The sequence below is a fragment of the Haliotis cracherodii genome, unplaced genomic scaffold (genome assembly GCF_022045235.1).
Source record: "Haliotis cracherodii isolate W230 unplaced genomic scaffold, xgHalCrac1.p SCAF_7, whole genome shotgun sequence".
NCBI classification, from domain to species: Eukaryota; Metazoa; Mollusca; class Gastropoda; order Lepetellida; family Haliotidae; genus Haliotis; species Haliotis cracherodii.
Window position 1 is genome coordinate 51,362,978 of NW_027266330.1, and position 16,455 is coordinate 51,379,432.

Here is a 16,455-nt window from a genome sequence, read left to right on the forward strand (position 1 = left end):
ATAGTGCTAGCCCACTGAGATACCTTGTCGCAGTTTAACATGAATACCCCACACTGACACCAAGCCAACCAGTCCTTGTATTAGCACCTTAATGCCGAGCGCCAGTCAGGGTAACAACAAGTACCATTGTTTAACGTCTTTTGGTATGTCGCGGCCGCGGATGGAACCCCGAACCTCCCGTTCTCCGGGCTGACGCTCTGCCACTAGACCACGGAGGCGGTCTACCTGTTATTTGACTTACACAAGCCATAGCAACCGTGGTGTCGAGGCATCTTCGCCTCCTCTTTCCGTAAACATTCGAATAGCGGTCGATAAACTGTCATGCACGTCAGAAGTTTGACAGCGGTTTGTATTGACGGATTGCCCGCCGTCACGTTGTTTTGCAAAGTGATGCCACTCTAAACGGACTTATTTCGCGAAATTGGAAAATGGCTTATTACCTTACATGCATTGTAATATTACATTTTTCTCCTCACTGTTTTATTTTTCTCTGTAAACATTTGTTCAGAAAGGATCTTGAGAAGATAAGGCAACATGGTGATCCTCCAGAAATTACAGTAGCTGTATATGGAGACACTGGGGCAGGCAAGTCCTCCCTGTTGAACGCCCTGTTGGATCAGCCGTCCCTGTTGCCTACGGCTGGAATGGGAACAGCATGTACATCGGTGGTCATAAAAATAGAAGAAAACAAAACAAGCTCTGATTTTGAAGCGGACATTGAGTTTCTCACTACAGAGGTATCAGACACTTAACCGTGTAGCTCACCTTACAAAAATGCACCTCATCTGTCCGTCTGTCGACAATAATGGACAAAGAATGGCTATGAAAGTTATCCTTTTTATCTATTATCCGGCAATTCGTGCATGTGTCATTTTGAATTTGATATGCAGTACGTATGTGGCATGTGGAATAACATCACTTCTAAGGTTAGAAATAACAGAGTTAATAAATATCATACATGAATGTTCCCTAGGGCAAATATCAAGCGCACCAGTATATTGTTTACATCATCCGTACGACATTGTTGTCGTCATTCGAATGTTATTTTGAATTATAGCTAATATGGATAGAATTATCATAAAAAACGCCCGCATGTTATCAGAAATGAGCAGGCCACTGTAACTGGCTAATGCCCTCATATTACTTGACATCTTCCCGAGACAAGAGAGTTAACTGACTATAAAAGTCCAGTTTCCATTCTTGCCGAACTAGGCTGGGATTATGGACTAACGAGTCTATGCATAGTCAAATCCAAATCGCGCACCGAAATCGAAATCCGGTTCGTAAACTGTCTTGCAGATTTTGGTCGATTGCAGGATTTGCAAAATATGTGCAGCGCCAACTCGTTGTCAGCAGATATTTTCCAAATCTTTTCATGTTTATAGTTTAGGTGCTCACGTGATTTGATGCATGTCGTGATATAAGATCCGTTTTATCACAATATTGATCTTGGTTATCGATCAGATCTCCCTGACTGGGTCCCACTATTTTGTGTGAAGCGAACGCAAGTGATACGAGAGGTGGAATCTGATTGGTCCATAGGAGAGGCTTAGAAGTGGCATAACTGGTAATAGCCACTGGTGGCGCTATGATCGAGCCCAGTAATTCCAGCCTAGGCAAGGGTGGAAACTGGACTTTTAAAGTCAGTTAACACTCTTGCCTCGGGAAGATGATTACTTGAGGACGGGCCATTATCACGCCCGTTGTTAGGTGACGTCATAGGATAGGGATAGGTGACGTAACGTTCAATAGTGACGTCATCTGGTTTGTTCTATGACGTTTCCATATTTGTAAAAGTGGGTCAGTGACATTCCTGTTGATTGCAGTAAATGTTTCAAAATCGATATTGTTGTTTCTTTTTATTTGATAACAAATTCCATCCATTTTAGCTATAATAACGGTAACGCTATTTTTCAGGGCATGATCATTTGCAGAAGCCCTCGATCTTTTCAAATGCCCTCCTTCGTCGGGCAGTTAATGGAGGACCTCGGGCTTCTGCAAATGATAATGCTCTGAAAAATAGCGTTACCCTTATACATATATAGTATGAGTATATTTCTATAATTATAATTATTGAGAATTGAAAAATCTTTAAAATGGTAAATATGAAAATTCCCCCCCCCCCCCCCCCCAAATAAAACATATGTTAAGTGAGCACAAACCTTCTTTAATCACATCTTAGTAACATCAATATCTTATCAGACCACCATTTGCTTCCAAAAACAGTTTTATACGATTGGGCATGCTTCCTATGAGAGAGGTTAGAGTCTCGTGGGGGAGTCCCAATATCGGACCACCTCGCGCTCCATGTCATCAACTTTTGTCAATCCCTTTTGGTTCACCGACTCCTTCATGAGTCTCCACACATTTTCTACAGGATTCAATTCCGGGCTGTAGCTAGGCCAGTCCAAAACGGTCACATTGTTGTCCACAAACCACTGCCGTGCATGTCTTGCGGTGTGTTCGGGGTCATTATCCTGTTGCAAAATCCAAGTATTTCCATAAAAAAAAACCCATCTGCATTTGGGATCAGGTGAGCTTCCAAAATGTTTGTATACCTTTCACTGGTTATATGACCCTAAAAGACACACATGGGCGTTGTTCCAAGTGAAGATATCCCTCCCCAAAGATGAAACTCGGACTGTACTTTGGTCTCTGGTACAATGGAATGGAAAGACATTTTGTCCACATTTTAAAAGTTAGGATACACCCATACAGAGCTCTCATCTGTGAAAATAACACTGTTCCAGTCAAAGTTTTCATGCGCCAAACACCACTCTACACGTCTATCCTTGTGTTCTTGTTTCAAGAGCGGAGAGGCAATTCCTTTCTTTTTTTCCCATCCAAATTCAATCAAATTTCTTCTTACCGTAGAATTGAATACATTTACTGTCCCTCTATTTACCATTTCATGTTGGATATTTGAAATACTCGCCCTTCTGTTTTTAGAAGCCAAAATACCCAGTCTCACACGATCACCAAACACCAGTTTTCGAGGTCTCCCCGCTCCTTTTCTGTGCTCAATTCCTGAACCGTTCTCAATATTCTTCTTAACTCTATGCACTGTAGAATGAGGAGTATCTGTGCTCTTTGCTAATGTAGCAGCATCAGTGATGCCTACATCATGGAGCTGTAGAATCAGCCTTCTATTCTCCTCTGCACTCATTTCTGACATATATCAGGAAAAGTCGTCTGCTTCATAATCAAGGGACATAACTCTAATTTGCAACTTCTAAAATTGAAGAAGAGTTACTTCCCTTTGACCATACCTCATGTTTAAACACTTGTCAATATTGATATTTTATGTATGCTTCCTTGAATATGACATTAAAATTCTCAATAATTTTGAACGAGACTATAGTATGGAATGACACCACGTAAGAAACGGCAACATAGCTGAAGACTGTTGACGTCATTCGACAATCAATCATTGTGGTTTTCTAAATCGGTGGTCGTGATCAGTGCATTCTTTCAAAATGGGAGCTCATAAGAATTAAGAAATAATAGGTAACTCGTGTACTACCCTCGCTCTCGCTCTGGAAATGCAAGAAACCTACACTCGTTTCTGAAAACAGTATGATACACATGGGAGTATAATGATTCTTTTGACTTTATTTGTGTAAAGCGTTTGTTTTAGATGTAGTGAATAGATGTGGATATTTAGTGTAATTACGTAGTGTACTTGGCCTGTCGTTAATTGTGGGTTGTCCGCAGGTGCGGGATTAATTATCGGATTTGATACTTATCTTTTCTTTATGGCGATTCGTGAACATTGTGTCAAATTAAATGTAGTTTCTAAAACAACTGGATTAGGAAGGCATTCAAATAATGTTAGCATGTATCATTAAACTACAACATAGTATACAAAGAACCAAGTTTCATCAGTATTTCAATCAAAGATTGATTTAATCCTTTGTTGATTTAGGAATGGAAGAAAGAACTCAATGTTTTAAAGTGTGACCTGGAACAGAATGATGGTGACAACGATGAGGATGCTGATGTGTACGACGAAGCTCATGCAAAGGTTGCTGCAGTGTATGGTGACTTTGAGCCTACAAACCTTGATACCCTGCTAGATGATCATACTGAAATAGCTGAACTGCTTGGAACTGTAAGGAAACTGCCTGACTCCAGTGTGAGTATCATTTTTGTACTGAGTACTGAAAAAGGGCAAATTATGACAACAATGGGAGAACACAAGGAATAGTTCATATCGTTTTAAAAGATATCGTTTTCAGATTTCAGATTCAGATTCAGATTTCTAATCCTTAATAGTTGGTTTGTTTGTTGGTTGTTGTTTAACACCGCACTCAGCAATAATCCAGCTATATGACGGCGGTGTGTAAAGACAATCGAGTATGGACCAGACAATCCAGTGAATGACATCATGAGCATCTATTCAAGCCATTTGGATCCATGACATACATCAACCCAAAACAGCGAGTCTGACCACCCTTTCCCGTTGGTCGCCTCCTACGACAAGCATAGTCGCCTTTTACGGCAAGCCTGGGTTGCTGAAAACCAATTCTACCTCGGATCTTCAGGGGTCTAATTTTGAATAGGCGAACAGCAGATGCCAATGTATGTTCCAGGAAGACATTAACAGGCGAGAGACCATTCAGGCTGTCAGACAAAATGTTATAGGATTAATTGAGATGATTATTAAGAGTATACAAAGAATTGATCCCACCGAAATTAAATGAATGTGCAAATCATGTTATGTTACGAATCGAGATTATTTCTCGAATGGCCAAAGCGCTACGAGCAGTACTTAGTTGAACAATAACTTGTAGTGTCAGTGATAATGATTAGATATATGACTTATTAAGACCTAATTGCAACCCCACTGAACATCAAAGAGACGAATTTGAACGACGTGTTTACCAACGCAATGTAGTCTTCAATATGGATCAACAATTACCAGCCTTGCTAAAGTTGTGTTCGGGCAGTTGTCTGGGTCCATAAGGATAAATTCGTGATAAATATGCACACAAAACACTCGAATACTTACAGTACTTGAATGATATGTTTAGGCAAGAAACTTACAGACCAAGATCAGCACATACAGTGAGACACATCCAGTTGATGAACGTCAGTTCTGGCCATTAGTGAAACAAGTGGTTCTGAAAGTACCAGATTCAGGCCTGTGTCGGAGCGGCGTTAACTTGGTTGACCTCCCTGGAGTCGGAGATTCAAACCCAGCAAGAGAAAATGTTGCCAGAAAGGTAGGGAACGCAGATGTGTGTGTAATGTGACTACCACGTCTTCAGACAAATTTGTATATTGTATATTTTATACATATTATGACATTGCCTTCTTGCAGTACATGCAAACCTGTGATGTGCTGCTGGTCGTTACGAAAATTCAGAGAGCTGTTGACAGCAAAACAGTCAAGCATACTTTAGGGCACAAACTATTTCGTCAGCTGTTGATGGACCACACTAAGACAGTTGTAGCCTGTACACAAGCAGATGATGTCAAACCGTCAGAGGTCACCAGGTAATTATAAGTAGAACATCATTTTGAAATTAGTCTTATGTTTTGGTGTCTCTTGTATATTATTTAGGGATGAAACATACTGATGTTTTAATGTCATCCTGTAAATTAAGACTGTAGTTTAAAATATATTAAATATATTTTTAAAACTGTGGATGTTGCATCCCTTTTGAGGTACAACGTTATTCTTGTTAGAACTTGGACAAACCACGATCCGATTACCGATGGGAGATTATTATACCCTCATCAGTTTGGGCTTACCCATCAATGATATTACTTACATAATGTTCAAAGCAGCGTTAAATCAAACTCACTCACTCATTCAGTGATTTACGTATTTGTAGACTTCGTGTCATATTGGGGATATTCTTTCGCAGAAAACTGAAGTTACCACAGGCAGCAGAGTGGACAGCCGAAGGTCAGCGATACATGAAGGAGGAACAAGTCTTGCGACAAAAGTTAGCAGATTTAAAGAGGGACAAACAGGTAAAAACTATAAAAGTATTTACAGGTACATGTACTTAATCATCGCCATTTCTAGAATTCCCCACAAACGCATTAACTACCACCAACCAGTTTGACACAACTTTCAAAATGTGTAACCTTAAAGTATTCCCACACAATATATATAAGTACATATAACGTCCAACACGCAAGCGTTCTTTGTCGTCATTATGTCCATAGTTGAAGTCCAAGGAAGTTTAGTTTGAGGAGTAGGCAGTCGTCACAGTACATGACAAAATGGCGCCAAATCTCAACCTCAGTGGATGTTACTGAATTTTACAATACTCAGTCAAGGTTCCGCGGTTTTGTGTCCTAGATATATTGAAAATATTTCTCTCAATATCTCTTCCAATATTTGAATGGGAGTAAGTTTCGGAGCACGGAAGCAAGCACTCAACTATTTTGTTGTGCACTTGAATTCTCGCTTACTCAATGTGCAAACATGGCTATTTAATGGTTACTATTTATAACACTTGGTGAAACTGTGGTCCAATGTCACTAGACTATTCGCACGCCCGTCAGGCTTAAGAAATGGGTTTGATTTCCCACATTGGTACATCGTGTTAATGCACTATATAATACGATATATCGCATAAAACTCATGTATATTTTAAACTACAATGAGTCAATTTCAGGTGGATTGCAATAGTGAAAGTCAAGAAAACTCTCTTATCCAGCAGGTTTGTCTTTTTGCATTCATTTGTATAAACAATCACTCTCACATTAAAATGACAAAGCATCCATAATCGTTCCATTATACGATGCCGACTATGAATCGCTTTTCTGATGACACTAGGTGTTCGCGAAAAGGTGAGCGTATCCTGTACCACCGGTGCAGGCATTACATGCATATGCAAGGAAATTATTCACCTGAAAAAGCACGGGAACAAACGTTACAACTCAAAACTGCAAGGATCCCAATCCCTGGTTGTGTTTCTTCATAATCTTTTGCATTCCATTTCGTGTACAAATTCATTATTAGTTTTCATCTTATAAACCTGACAATCATTATATAATTGCGTTCTTGTTAAAAGTAATATCATGTAAACCAAAGAAAGAAACGATAATTGAATTGCTATGTTGAAATAGTTCATACATACAGAAGTTGATGATATTACATCATTATAGCAACAACGTCTTCATGCGGCAATAGACCAGTTGAAGAGAGAGAAAACATCAACGTGTGCTGTTAAAAGGAACGAGTTTGTCAGGAATAATATTCTGCATAAAATATCAAGCCCGGTGAGAATTAATATTATTAAAGAAAGATCAGTTGTGACACAAAAGTACCATTAATTACATAATTTTAAGAAAGAGTTCCTGTCCTATGTCAAATTATAAAATGACTAATCTACTGTGTTTATTTCGAAAAGAGCTGATTGGAAATACACTATTAGAAGAAGACATATATTCTTATAAGCAGAGATTCCAGGCATACATGTAGTTCTACCATCCTCTTACATGGGGACTAATGCTCGTTTAGTTCACGTGTATAAGAAAACTAATGACAAGACAGCTGAGCTTTCCATTGTGTCCAAACGTAGAGAGCTTCACAACTGTATTTCTGTTCAAAGTCGCATAAAACCTTACCCACTCATTCTATTTAATTCCAGTCTACTCCTCATGATCAAGACTGTCCCCTTGACCTGAAGGTGTTTTGTGTCAGTTCAAGTGACTATACCAAACTAAGCAACCTTCTCACTTGTGACGACGACGATGACGACAAGCCCCCAGTGAGTAACGTCTTTTAGAGGCATTTAGAAGTTGAAGTACGTAGTCAGGATAAGATTTAAGGATGAACAACTTCGTTATTACAATTAGGAGCGACCTCCGCCAAAACGTCACTCCTAATTGTAATATAGAAGTTCTTTATCTATGTATCTTATCCTTACTAACCAGTAGGTAAACAAGGTGAATTCTTTTGTTCGAGCGTCAAACAATGTGACATTAAGCCCAACTCATTTACTCACACCATCATGACAATAGGGATTAAATTCTGTATTACTTGCGTTTCGTTAAAATGCTTTATACTTCCCTACTATTGCAGGTGTTTCTGTCAACAGAAGATACCGAAATCCCTGGTTTAAGAACCTATCTGCAGGAGCTAGTTTGGGAAAAGCAGAAAAAACACAGGATGTCTCTGCAAAATGATTTCCAGGCAATCATAGATGGCATACTGATGTATCTCATCAATTCAAAAAGAGGAAGGAAGGTGAGCTAGACTATTCTGTGATACTGTAATTCTACTACTTATAAGTGAATAAAAATATTACATGGCAGCAGTTATGGGCGAAAAATGTCGCCGAAATTCAGAAGCACGCAACAGAAATAGCCAAAACTTTGTTCTCAACAACAAGTAAATGGAGACACAATTTTGTCATGTGTGTGAAGGGCAAAGATGTCCCTTGCCGTCTATTGCGCTGCAGTTCGTCACACAGTTCCATTCCAGATGTACCAGGCCCCACACATCTCGAGTTCGAGTTCCAGATATCTTGGTTTGTCAGCACCGTATCCATCCTCCTGGTTTTCACTAAAGAAGTGAAACGTCAGTTTCAACATTTACTCCCACACGAAGGTGACATAGTAATATAGCAAAACTCGCTTAAATGTGAGCGATGGATTTAGCTGTCTCTTGAACTAGATTTGACCCGTGAAGATCCGGGGTAGAATAGATCATTGTAAAGGCGGGATCAGGTGATCAGGCTCGCTGACTTGGTTGATGCATGTCATCGATCCCAAATGCGTGGATCGATGTTCATGATGTCAACAACTGGATTGTCTGGTCCAGACTCAATTATTTACAGACCACCGTTATATAGCTGGAATATTGCTGTGTGCGGCGTAAAACAACAAACCAAACCAACTTGAACTAGATTCCGGTCCACCAATATTCCCTTGTGCCAAAGATGAAGTAAGTATGTTATCAATAGGTTTTGGAAACAATAGATGTCAAACGGACGTCGAGCAGACAAGGTAAAATATAAGTACAAATACATATTTCTTATCTCTTAATTCAGGCCCTGAAGGAAGAGCTGAAACATCATCTCAAAGCATTACGAGATGAAGGACAATTAATACTAAATGAGTTAGACTCCCACCTGCAGTCGTCATGGTTTTCCGTCCTGGATGCAGCTCTTGATGAAGCAACACAGGAAGCGATAAGACGGGCAAAACCCACAGTTGAATTGTGGGCAAGACCGGTAGGTCTGCTTAGCATTCTGGTATCTGAGCTATCGACATCAAACAAAATACACCTGAATGAGATATATAAACCATTCACAATACATGTCGTGATGAAAGGGAAATTGAACACTCATCAATGTATGAAGCAAACGTTTTCACGTTGGTCATATTTATTTGATCTTAAGAAGACACATCTTACATGGTTAAAGTAATAAATGTTGATATGTGAGAGTTTTCGGAATGTAAGTCATATCATGAACGTAGTTGCACAGAAGAACACTGTATTGTATTTGCTTTATGCAGTTACTGTATTTCATCCAACAGTTTAACACCCGTGAAGATTCCGGGTAGAATAGGTCTTCAGCAACCCATGCTTGCCGTAAAAGGTGACTATACTTGTCGTAAAAGGCGACTAACGAGATCGGGTGGTCAGGCTCGCTGACTAGGTTGATGCATGTCATCGATCCCAATTGCGTGGATCGATGCTCGTGATATTAATCACTGGATTGTCTGATCCAGACTCGATTATTTACAGACCGCCGTCATATACAATGTAGCTGGAATATTGTTGAGTGCGGCGTTAAACAACAAACCAGACCAAAACCTAAAGTTTAAAGGCAACATAAAGCAGGTATGGTATTAGTAGAAGGTGGCTGCTTTACGAATAAGTTAAAATACAATGAAAGCATGTAATATTTGTTTCATAACATTCATGACATAACTTTAATATTGTGACATGCCTTAATAAGGTTAACAAGAGACAGAGGAGACAGGGAGGGTTGCATAGCAACACCTACAAGGCAACTGTGCGCCGATTTGGAATCTTTACAGCAACTGGCATTGGCTACGTCATTAATATGAATCAAGACCTTGCAGATCCGTTTGTAGAGATTCTCTCGAAGGAATGGACACCTCGTTTCAGGTAAGTGTGGACAACATGTGCCGTAGACAGATGATTCGATTATTCGGTTATTAAATCTTACACTAAAAGAAACTATCATCCTCATTTCATAAACACATGTTGTTTCAGTGAACAGACATGGTATGAAACTGTGAAAAGCAAAATAAAAGAACCTGCTTCCATCGCCATAACTCGCTTCACAGAAGCCATCATGAAATCCCTTGGTGACAGTGACGCAACACTTCTAAAGAATCTGACTCAATTGGAGACAGATACACATGGAAAAGTAAGATATATAAGTATTATAATATATATTTCTTTAGTTTGATGATTTGTAGTTTGTTTGTTGTATAACGCTGCACTCAGCAATATACCAGCTATATGACGGCGGTCTGTAAATATTCGATTCTGGAACAGACAATCCCGTGATTGATATCATGAGTATCGATGCACGCAATTGGGATACGATGACATGCATCAAACAAGTCAGTGAGCCTGACTACCCGAGTCCGTTAGTCGCCAATTACGTCAAGCATAGTCGCCTTTTACGGCAAGAATGGGTGGCTGAAGACCTATTCTCTACCCAGATCTTCCCGGCTCTTTAGGTAGATTTAACTTAACAGTCTTTATCATGACCTTGTTTCATTTATTTATTGTTGATGTTGACAATAATAATTATGACAGTTGTTATGTATAGCCTATTTCATATGTAGTCAAATGTTTTCATAAATATATACTCATCTGTTCACAGTTAACAAGACTGGATTCACTCTGGGAGAAAACAATAGACAGGCAACAAAGAGCAGTAACGCACATGATTCCAGACTTCGTACAGGTAGGATAACCTTCGAGGTTACCATTTAGCAAATACGCTTTTTTATGAACGGAGAAATATAAGTAAGCATGGGGATATCAGATTAGACTAGGTTACCTGCAATCTATAACAGGCGACCAAATCGATAGTGTTGTCAGGCTCTGTGGCTTGGCTGATGTGATGTCATCGTACTCCGGTGACGTGGGTAGTTTTTCCTCATATCAATCACTGGATTGTCTGGTCCATACTTGATTATTTTCAGGTCGCCATCAATATTGCTGAGTTAAACGACAAACACACACTCAAATATAAACAAATAGTGTAAAATATACTAAAGCTTAAAGTCAGGACCCTCTGTTTTTTAATATAAATGAGGTGTCCTTAAATGTCTCAACGTATCTAATCAATTACATATATTATATTGCATGTTAATAAATATAATCTATGATTAAATCTATTTCTGTCAAAGGAACAAATGCAGAGCGCATACGAGCCACGTATGAAGCAAGAAGGTCCCGGGGCTTTCAACAGAATCAAAGACATCATGGCAAGCACCATTGACCAGTTGAAGAGTAACATGTTTCAGCAGCTCAAGGAAAAGATCACAGTGTCTCTGGGTCAACTGAAGGTGACATATTAACTCGTTTTGCATGTGACAAACATTTTGGTTTGGTTTGGTTTGTTGTGTAACGCGCCACTCAGCAATATTCCAGCTATATGACGGCGGTCTGTAAATAATCGAGTCTGACCAGACGATCCCGTTAGTCGCCTTTTACGACAAGCGTAGTCGCCTTTTACGGCAAGCATGGGTTGCTGAAGAACTATTCTATCCCGGATCTTCACGGCCCGTGATTGGTTGGATGGTTGTTTTGTTGTTAAACGCCGCACTCAGCAATGTTAAAGCTATATGACGACGGTCTGTAAATAATCGAGTCTGGACCAGACAATCCAGTGATTGATATCATGCGCATCGATCCACGCAAGTCAGCGAGCCTGACCACCCGATCCCGTTACAAACATTAAGTACATACGACGTCGTAGCTAAATACATCTGTGACAAACAGCAGTCCACAGTAAACTAAAGTGTCACTTACATCCAAACTGTGTGTTTGTTTAACAGCGCACTCAGCAATAGTCTAGCTATATGACGTCGATCGGTAAATAATCGGGTCTGGACCAGTGATTGACATCTTGAGCATCGACCAACGCAATTGGGATACGATGACATTCATCAACTGAGCCTGACCCCGAACCCGATAGTCGCCTCTGACGAGAAGCATAGTTGCCTCTAACGACAAGCATGGATTGCTATTCCAACCCGGATAGTCACTTGTATGACTGGTAAAGTGTCAAGTCGTTTTCTTTTACGTGCGAAACCTTTAAATGGTGAACGTGGATAGGAATGCTCTCAAGATGTGCAGTTAATTGTTTTCAAATTACAGAAAGGTTTTATGAGTGGAGCGAAGGAAATTCTGAAGGACATTGTTGAAGACACTGAGAAGCAGATTATGCCTCTGTGGCAGACACAGGATGAACCCATCTATTTGGAAAGTAAGTGCTGTACACGCCATTATGAAGATAATTGCGATAATCAAATTCTTCAGGAGTGCCGATGCATGATCAGCATCATGTGTTTGTTGTTTTCTGTTTCAGCTCTGGAAACATCTGAGGGCTTGATCCAAACTCTCAGTGAAGATTTTGCAAAGTACAAAAACGGTCTGCATGAACCAGGTTTGTAACAATGGATAAATAATGCGAGACATGAAAGCCGTGTCGAATGAACTTATCTCATGGCCTTCTTGTCCGCTGTCATCATCGGCTGCATCTCTAAGCATCATTCCAGAGCAACCAATGGAAAACCAATGATTGTGTTCAAGAGGGTGGAATGCGATTATCAGTATGGCTGTCATTACAGGCTACTTATCGTGTTGTCCCAACAATATGTTAATACACTGTGACTTCAATAAGGTATCGTTCAAAAACAAAACAATTGTGATAATGTATACATTAGCACATTAAGTATATCATGGCATGTCAGCGTAACCTTGGGTTAAAGTCCAAAGTGTTTTTTGTTTAATTATTTGTTGTTTACGCCCCACTCAGCAATATGCCTACTATATGACGCCGGTCTGTAAATAATCGAGTCTGGGCAAGACAATCCTGTGATTGACATCATGAGTATCGATCCACGCATTTAGGATAAGATGACATGCATCAACCAAGTCAGTGAGCCTGACCAACTGATCACGTTAGTCGTCTCTTACAACAAGCATAGTCACCTTTTGCAGCAAAAATGCATGTGGGTTGCTGAAGACCTATTCTACCCCGGATCATACCAGGTATAAAGTCCAAAGAGATGTAGATCGTAGACGACAATATTTGAAGAACGTTAGCCGAAATATGTAAAAATTTCTTGCTAAATTGGACTGGACGCTCTAAATACTAATGTTGGCAGTAACAGTTACAGGTCACATTCATTGAACTATATGTACCGTTATAAACCTTTATCAATAGAAAACATTGATGAACAATATAGTCCTGGTGGAATTATATTACTCTCTAAGGATGCTTATATTTATCAGACTGTCATCAGAGCAGCAGTTCGTTGAAGAGACAAGCTGGTGATATTCCAACTTTCCCTGTGCCAGGGTCGAAACTCGTAAAACTGGTACGTATGCGTTTCCAAATTGACGCACCTTTTAAGAGGACATGCATTTTATTCCACTCCTAGCACCTCAATGTCCACCATCACAATGCAAAGTATACACATATATATATAGATAAAATACAAAAGTCCAAAGATGAGCTGTATAATTACTCAACCGGTTTCACGCATGTTATTTTCAAGAGTACAGTTATACCGTCACACTGTTTTGACGTCACAGTGCACTCTAACATAGTATGACGTCATATTGCAATTTAACTTTGTGACGTCACAACAAGACAGGCGTAAGACGATAGGGCAGGCGTACGACACATACAGAAATAAGTATTGTAGTGGCAGTAAAATGTACAATACATGTGATTGTATAAAATAATTCAATTATTTCAAGCCATTTAATTTTGGTTTGAAAGTATTAATAAAATAACTTTCTTTTATCTTTCTCAGTGCACCATTGTCATATTTGTAAAACGAGAATATCACAAAATTTGGTGTTTTATTCCCGACACACTGGTCAATGTGTTGACTGTGTGGGATACACTCAACACACACACACACACACACACATACACACATGTGTGACTGTGTGTGTGTGACTGTGTGTGTGTGTGTGTATTCACCAGTTTTGCATTGATGTCACAGATTCAGTGTCTGTTTGACCGATTAGCCTCAGTGCTAATAAATATATGCAATACGGGGATGCCCCTTTCTGAGTGAATGTACACGACTACCTGAACGAGTTTTTAATACCTGGTGAATATCTTCATTCAGCAGTGTCATTTGTTTTCCACAATTTATTAACGAAGCAATTTAATCATGAAGGACCCATTGCAGACTATAACTAGACAACATTATCTGTGAAAAAAAACTTTCAAGCTCCAATATACATTCAGTTTGGCCCTCACTGTATAAAGGTTCATTCTCCAATGAACTAATCAGAAGTGAAAGTCAATTTATAATTATGTTTCAGAGCGAAGAACGCGATAAATCTGGTCCGGAATAATTGCAACAGCCATTAGCCTACATGGACATGGCTACATCAGATACGTTGCAAACAGACGGATTTACAGATGTATGGAACTCCTCGATTAATGTATATCAGGTGCTCCTATGTCAATGAGATAATCGAAGTTACTGCGCTATTAATCCTTGGTTTCTTTTGAAATATTCATATTCCTCTTCAACTATGTAACACTATTTCAACACGTGTGCATTCCTTTCTTACATGTTCATTATTTTGTTTGTTTGTTTGTTGTTTAACGCTGCACTCTATTCCAGCTATATACGTCGGTCTGTAAAATAACTGAATTTGGACCAGACAATCCAGTGATTGACATCATGAGCATCGATCCACGCAATTAGGATCGATGGCATGTATCAACCAAGTCAGCGAGCCTTACCGCTCGATCACGTTAGTCGCCTTTTACGACAGGCATAGTCGCCTTTTACGGCAAGCATGGGTTGCTGAAGACCTATTCTACCCAGGAATCGTCACGGGTCTGTACATTACCTTCTGAATATGTTCATTATGACAATCCAAAACAAATTAGAGCGTAAAGTATTGATTTTCCAACATGTTTGTCACCATGCTCATAATTTCCTGAAGATGGACAGCGTTTGTTTGGTAAGGTTGTTACCCATGCGCGACGATGATAGACTAATGCGTGAGGGCACATACGATCTTGAAAAACCTCAATAGTGGGCAAACCGTACACTGTGCGGTCACAAAATCAAACTTTCAACTGTTCCCTTTTAATCCACATTCCGCCATATTTAAATCGATGTACTTCAGGATTGTGTTTATGATTTTGTGTAAATGATATACAATTATTTTCGCGGAAAACATGGCTTACAATGATGTGATCACACATCACTGGTCACAAATCAGGTGGAGGTAAGCAACGTCGGTCTCGGAGTGGAGTTGGATAGGTGACCGCGTTCAGCAGCTTGCCTCCTGAGAGTTGCCAGGGCTTCGGTCCTGCCCCGCACTGAAGCACATGTGGTGTCTCCTTAGGCAAGTGGCATTGTTCGAAATGTGCCTTTGTTCACACAGCAGTGGAATGGGTTCCCCGGAGAGATAAGGTGGTAATGTGTCTCAAAGGCAGCTTGGGCAGTGTACTCCCTAGGGAGCTGAGAATAAGAATCGAACTATCCACACTGATCCATTGACCGGTTTAATATTGTAGTGTTTTCAGCACGCTTTTAGGCATGGATTTGGAGCATAATAGATATGGGCATAGTTATTGTTATTTGTTACATGGGGCACGGGTGGTCCTGTCGTCTAAGGCGCCGCGATACGCTGTGCAGAGTTACGTCCCTTGGGCACGCCAGAAACCTACGTTTGTGGTTTCGAAACCCGTTTCTCTCCGATTATGTTTCTAGGTTTGTCAGCACCATACCCTTACTCATGGGTTTTACCGAAACGTCTGAGACCTGCATCACTTCGGGCTTTCCTCCAAAATTAGGCTGACACGCCTTGATATAAATTGAATACTGTAAAAGCAGCGATACACCAAACTCACTCACTCACTATTTGTTACAGATGAAAATAATAAATGAAGCAAAGTGGGTTCGGGTGAATTGTCAAAAATCAAGTCACTGTATTCCTGCTAATAATGTACATTTATCCTTCCCAGCAAACATGCCGAATAATAAGGTCCATCAAATGTTCTATCAATTAGTCATCATGCTGAGGAATACTCACATTCACATTGTGTATGTAGCTGTTTCAAATCATAAGGTGGAATCTTCAAAATTCAATTCTTTGAATTTCCATTGGAGCATTGGGTAGCGACTAACGGGATCGGGTGGTCAGGCTCGCTGACTTGGTTGATACGTTGTCAGCGATCCCAATTGCGTGGATTGATGCTCAGGATATCAATCACTGGATTGTCT

At 39.9% G+C, this 16,455-nt stretch overlaps 1 protein-coding gene across 1 annotated transcript in view; it reads left to right on the forward strand.

Moving 5' to 3' along the window:
• The window catches only part of LOC139447370 (nuclear GTPase SLIP-GC-like), a 40,384-nt gene extending 25,568 nt beyond the window's left edge, over positions 1–14,816 (forward strand). Inside the window, exons 4-21 of the mRNA XM_071228687.1 lie at positions 509–737; positions 3,926–4,135; positions 5,034–5,225; positions 5,324–5,499; positions 5,874–5,982; positions 6,636–6,680; positions 7,129–7,242; positions 7,614–7,733; positions 8,048–8,212; positions 9,018–9,200; positions 9,933–10,105; positions 10,214–10,370; positions 10,836–10,919; positions 11,368–11,526; positions 12,341–12,449; positions 12,552–12,629; positions 13,481–13,566; positions 14,531–14,816. Coding sequence (XP_071084788.1) covers positions 509–737; positions 3,926–4,135; positions 5,034–5,225; positions 5,324–5,499; positions 5,874–5,982; positions 6,636–6,680; positions 7,129–7,242; positions 7,614–7,733; positions 8,048–8,212; positions 9,018–9,200; positions 9,933–10,105; positions 10,214–10,370; positions 10,836–10,919; positions 11,368–11,526; positions 12,341–12,449; positions 12,552–12,629; positions 13,481–13,566; positions 14,531–14,563 — 2,422 coding nt within the window. The 3' untranslated portion in view covers positions 14,564–14,816. The remainder of the gene's footprint in view (positions 1–508; positions 738–3,925; positions 4,136–5,033; positions 5,226–5,323; positions 5,500–5,873; positions 5,983–6,635; positions 6,681–7,128; positions 7,243–7,613; positions 7,734–8,047; positions 8,213–9,017; positions 9,201–9,932; positions 10,106–10,213; positions 10,371–10,835; positions 10,920–11,367; positions 11,527–12,340; positions 12,450–12,551; positions 12,630–13,480; positions 13,567–14,530) is intronic.
• Positions 14,817–16,455: the final 1,639 nt, after the last annotated feature.